We start from the raw sequence: 6,000 nt of genomic DNA on the forward strand, positions 1-6,000 counted from the left end.
GCACAGACTGGGAGATCGCTTCACTGAGCACCTTGACTCTGTCCGCATCAGTGACGGGGATCTCCCAGTGGCCGACCACTTCAATCCTGCACCCCACTCCCATGTTTTCAGGTCTGTCCGTGATCTCGTGCACTGTCAAACTAAGACCTCCCATAAACCAGAGGGGCGACACCTAATTTTCCATCCGGGCCTCTCCAACCGGACGGCATTAATGTCGACTTCTCCGGTTTCTGCCGGCCCAGTCCCCGTTCCCCCTCCCTTCCCCATTCCCCTGTCTCCTTTCCTCCATCTCTCCACCCCCCTTCCCTCCCTATTCACAGCCATCTACCCTCCCCCCATTTGCTGCCGTGCCCCCCTCCCTTATCCACCTATTACCTCCTCCCTGTGGGACCCTGCTCCTCCCCCTGCCCTTTGTTCGGGAGCCTGCCGACATTTTGCTCGTCCCTTGATGAAGAGCTCAAGCCCAAAACGTCGGGTCTGTATCAGTATCTCTGCTCTATAAAGTTCACTGTTTGGCCTGCTGGGTTTCTCCGGCCACATGTTTTTACATCTGCAGACGTTCATGTTTCACAGAACCACGTGGATTTCTCACCTTCCAAAAATCTCTGTAGGTTACCTTCTGATGAAGAGAAGAACTTTCGAATGAGTTGAGTGAGGATTTATTTTTAACATATGAACCGTCCAGGTGGTTTGCAATCTGATTTTTAAATCCTGAACATATCTAAACGCACATGCAAAACAATTCAAATTCAATCCTGTATCCAATAAACATTGGATAAAAATCAGGGCTCAGGACTACAGCGGGTCAGTGGTCACAAGATGGCATTTTGTCTCGTGTTCCCAAGTAATATTAATTCAAGCTGTTTCGATCTTGTCCAGCTTTATGTTTTTACAATGCGATTGTGTGTGCTGAAGTGAATGGACAACGAATCCAGTGGGAACAGCCATATTGGAAGGTGAATGGTTTGTTCTCAGATTGAACTTTTATCGGGTTGTCAGGAAGAGGTCAGGGGAGAGGAATCGGGAAAATGTCATGGAAACCACAGAGCTACTGTGATTATGGGTTGGGATGGCAGAGGCAGGAATTATAAACTCGTTGTTCATGACAACTAGCTTCAAAAGTAATCGGTATTTCAGTTGTTCAGCACGTGCGTGCGTTTGTGTGTGTGATTGCATATGTGCGTGTGAATGAGTGTGTGTGTGTATCTGTGTGAATGTGTGTGCATGTATGTGAGTATGTGTGTGTGTGAGAGTTTGTCTGTGAGTGTGTGTGTGTGAGTGAATGAATGTGTATCTGTGTGAATGTATGTGTGTGAGAGTTTGTCTGTGAGTGTGTGTGTGTGTGTGAGTGTGAGTGAATGAGTGTGTATCTGTGTGAATGCATGTGTGTGAGAGTTTGTCTGTGAGTGTGTGTGTGTGTGTGAGTGTGAGTGAATGAGTATGTATCTGTGTGAATGTATGTGTGTGTGTGAGAGTTTGTCTGTGAGTGTGTGTGTGTGAGTGAATGAGTGTGTATATGTGTGAATGTGTGTGAGTGTAAGTATGTGTGTGTGAGAGTGAATGAGTGTGTATCTGTGTGAATGTGTGTGTGTGTGAGTGTAAGTGTGTGTGTGTGTGTGTGTGTGTGCTTATACAGCAACTTTTAGCACCGTGTTTCTTGACGTTGAGGACATTGAAAGGCTTCCCCGCGCTGGTCTACCCTGCAGGTTCTCTGTTCCCCAACTCCGTTTGCCCGTCTGGGACCCCCTTCACCAAATAAATCACTTCCTGCACGTTGTCAACTTGCCTTCTGCATGGACAAGCAGCTCTGCTGGATTATTGCTGAAGGGAATGTTGGAATTGTGATTTTTCTGCAAAGTTTGCCCAATAACATCTTGCTTCTCATGGCCTTAAAAATGACGCACTCAAACCGGAGAGTTCCTGCCTAAACCTGCATTAGGTGGACGAGGAAGGTCCATCGCAGAAGGTGCAGGGGTCGTACGTTCCTCTCTGACCTGATCTCATCTGCTTCTCTCTCACCCACTCAGTCTAGACATGTATATTTCAGTCAAAGTCCAAAAGTCCAGACCTCCCGAGATCTGGACTCTCAAACCTTTTAAATTTTGCGGCCTTTTGTGTATGTGCACGTGTTTACGAGCCAGAGAAAGAAGCAACAAGTGATCCCACGTAATACAGGCCATCTTATCACCGATACTCTGAATTTTTCTTGGACAATATTAATCATTAAGTATAATTTCAAGCATTACCTGCAGTTTTTGTCGTGAAAATGTTTATGCTTCCATTTTTGTCAATGGTCGACTTGTTTTGATAAATGAAGCTAATGAATAAACTCTCAAAACTTTTCTCTTTCCTTATTCCTCAAAAGTTTGTCCCAAGAAACTGGAAAATCCGAAAATATGGACTGACTGAATTCCGGACCAGCCAATCCCGGACAACCCGATCCTGGACCAACCTAATCCCTGACCCAATCCCGGACCAACCCAATCCTGGACTGACCCAATCCTGAACAGATCCAATCCCAGATTGACCCAGTCCTGGACCGACCCAATCCTGGACCAACCAATCTTAGATGGACCCAATTCTGGACTGACCCAACCCAAATTGAAAATCCCCAGATGCAAAGGGACCTGGGAGTCCTCATGTGGGACGGCCTGAAGGTCAACTTCTTGAGTTGGTGGTGAAGAAGGCAAATGCAAAGCTGGCGTTCATTTCAAGAGGAATAGAATCTAAGAGCAGGGATGTGATGTCGAGACCTTATAAGGCCCTGGGGAGACCTCACGTGGAGAATTGGGAGCAGTTTTGGGCTCCTCATTTAAGAAAGGATGCTGACGAGTTGGGGAGGGTTCAGAGGAAGATTCTGGGTATGAAAGGGTCATGACATGAGGAATGTTTGACAGCTCTTGGCCTGGACTCATTGGAATTTAGGAGTATGAGGGGTATCTCATTGAAACATTTTGAATGTTGAAAGGCGTGGATAGAGTAGATGTAGAAAGGTTGTTTCCCCATGGTGGGAGAGTCTAGGACAAGAGGGCACAACTTCAGCACTGATGGGTGTCCACTTAGAACAGAGATGTGGAGAAATTTCTTCACCCAGAGGGTAGTGAATCTGTGGAATTTGTTGCTACAGGTGGTTGTGGAAGCCGAGCCATTGGCAGAGATTGATGGATTCTTGATTAGCCAGGGCATCCAAGGTTATGGGGAGAAGGCCAGGCAGTGGGGCTGAGTGGGGAAATAGATTAGCTCATGATTAAATGGCAGGGCAGACTCGATGGGCTGAATGGCCTATTTCTGCTCCTAGATCTGATAGTCAGCTTGAGAGTTCAGACACGCCTTTCTGCAATCAATAGAAAGAACATTTCAAGGAAAGCTCTGGGTTATATTCAGAACCAAGAGTTCCACAAAGTTACCCTTGTTTTGAGGTTCTTAAGAGAGGGGAAGGAAGCCTAAACAAGGTAACGAAGAGATTAGAAGCGAGGAGCAGTGGTGAGTGGTTCTGATAGGAGGGAGGGAGGTTACTCATCCTCCTGGGGAGTTGGTCATGGGACCACCATTCCTTCCTGACAAACCAAATCTTTTCCAAGCTCTGGTTCGCCCACAATTTTGGGAAAGGTGACAGAAGCGATTCAGATTCAGAATTTGTTGTCATGACCATGCCACGAAATTCCTTCTTTTGTCGCAGCGCCACAGAGCAAAGTTGCTATAAATTATGTTTCAAAATAAATAAACAGTGTAATAAAATAGGAGAGAGTGAAGCCGTGTCTGGGGCTCGTTGTCCGCTCAGGAATCTGGTGGCGGGGGGAGGGGTAAGAAGCTGTCCCTTGGGCCACTGGGGACTCGTCTTCAGTCTCCTGGACCTCCTTCCTGATGATAGCAGAGTGAAGAGGGCATGGCCTGGGTGGTGGGGGTCCTTGAGACACCACCTCATGTAGATGTCCTCAATGGAGTATGGTGCCCGTGATGGTTCTGGCTGAATTAACAACTCTCTGTAGCTGGTTCCTTGTCACCTCTGTACCAGATACTGATGCAACCAGCCAGAAGCCTCTCCATGGTACCCGTAGAAGTTTGCAAGAGTATTTGGTGATGGACCAAATCTCCTGAAACTCCTCACAAAGTTTGGTAGCTGGGGAGATCAACTCATAGAGAGTGGAGAAGTTGGGTGACTCTTCCCGAAGCTGAGGATGTGGTGATTTGGGTTGTGACTTAGTGAAGCTTAGGGTCTGGATGAGAGAGAAAATTCAGTAAAAACCTTGAGTCTGATAAATACCTGAAAACATTTATAAACCCATGAGGTAAGAAATGTAAATTGTCAGCTGGTTTTGAGTGTTGTTTGGGATACTTGCTGCGCTGTGAATCTGTCGTTCTCCAGACACTGAACCGTGGAACCATCCTTGGTATTAGCACTGTGTAAACTTTCTCTGATAATGTTTAACCGAAATGGATGAATGTGTGGTCAGCGTGGTTTAAGGGACAGATCTTTCCTGACAAATCAACTGCAATTTTTTGTGGAAACCACAAGCAGATTAGACAAAGATTCCGGGTCAAGTCAAGTTTATTGTCATCTGATTGCACAAGTACAACCCAACAAAACAGTGCTCTCCAGTCCTCAGTGTACAGACACACACTCAGACAATACACACAGACAGACACACACCCAGACAATACACACAGACAGACACACACCCAGATGTAACACACATACAGACATACAGGCAGACACCCACCCAGACAATACACACTGACATACAGACAGACACACATCCAGATATAACACAAACATAAACGTAACACACATACAGCCACACACCCAGACATAACACACATACAGACACACACCCAGACGATACACACATACACCCAGACAGACACACACCCAGACATAACACACAGACACACACCCAGACAGACAGACACACACCCAGATATAACACACAGACACACACCCAGACAGACATACATCCAGACGTAACACACATACACACACACACACACACAAATGTAACACGTAGCACAATGGATGTTGTGTATTTGAACTTTCAAAAGGCCTTCAACAAGGTGCAACATGAGGCCTGCTGAACAATATGGGAGCCCGTGGAATTCCAGGAAGGATATGATTACGGGCAGAGCATTGGCTGGTCGGCAGGAAGCAGAGAGGGAGGATAAAGGGATCCTACTCTGGTCGGCTACTGGTTCCCAGTGGTATTCCACAGGGGTCGGTGCTGTGGCCCCTTCTTTTTTTGTTGTATATAAATGATTTGGATTGTGGAATAAAAGGCTTTGTGGCCAAATTGGCAGATGAAACGAAGATACATGGAGGGGCCAGGTCGTGGGGAGGAAATGGAGAGGGAGGCTGCAGCGAGTCTTAAATAGATTAGAAGAATGGGCAAAGAAGAGTACGTATGGTGTTGGGAAATGTCGGGTCTTGCACTTCAGTTGAAGGAATAAAATGGCAGATTATTAATTGGATGGGGAGAACGTTCAAACTTCGGAGGTGCACAGGACCTTGGGAGTCTTCGTGCAGGATTCCCTGAAGGTTGCCCTCCAGGTGGTGAAGAAAGGGTGCCATTCTTATCCAGTGGGATAGGATACAGGAGCAGGGATGTGATGTTGAGGCTTATAAGGTCCTGATGAGGCCTCACTTGGAGTACAGTTTTAAATTTAAATGTTTTAATGTGCAGCCCGGTAACAGGGGATTTCAGCCCACGAGTCCATGCTGCCCAATTACACGCAATTAACCCACAAGCCCCCAGTATGTTTTGAATGGTGGGAGGAAACCAGAGATCCCGGGGAAAACCCACGCAGACATAGGGAGAACGTACAAACTCCTTAGAGACAGGGCGGGGTTTGAAACCCGGTCCCGATTGCTGGTGCTGTAATGGCATGGCCATTAGCGTTGCCTTTTGGGCTCCTTATTGAAGAAAGGATGTGCTCGCGTTGGAGAGGGTGCAGAGAAGATTCACAGGAACGATTCCTGGAGTGAAGGGGATTGGCCTGTGAGTAAAG

The 6,000-nt window shown here is 46.9% G+C and overlaps 1 protein-coding gene across 1 annotated transcript in view; it reads left to right on the forward strand.

Moving 5' to 3' along the window:
- Window positions 1–3,227, forward strand: part of LOC138754646 (ras/Rap GTPase-activating protein SynGAP-like) — a 469,786-nt gene extending 466,559 nt beyond the window's left edge. Inside the window, exon 15 of the mRNA XM_069919204.1 lies at window positions 2,366–3,227. Coding sequence (XP_069775305.1) covers window positions 2,366–2,506 — 141 coding nt within the window. The 3' untranslated portion in view covers window positions 2,507–3,227. The remainder of the gene's footprint in view (window positions 1–2,365) is intronic.
- Window positions 3,228–6,000: the final 2,773 nt, after the last annotated feature.

This window comes from Narcine bancroftii, chromosome 2, assembly GCF_036971445.1.
Source record: "Narcine bancroftii isolate sNarBan1 chromosome 2, sNarBan1.hap1, whole genome shotgun sequence".
NCBI lineage: Eukaryota > Metazoa > Chordata > Chondrichthyes > Torpediniformes > Narcinidae > Narcine > Narcine bancroftii.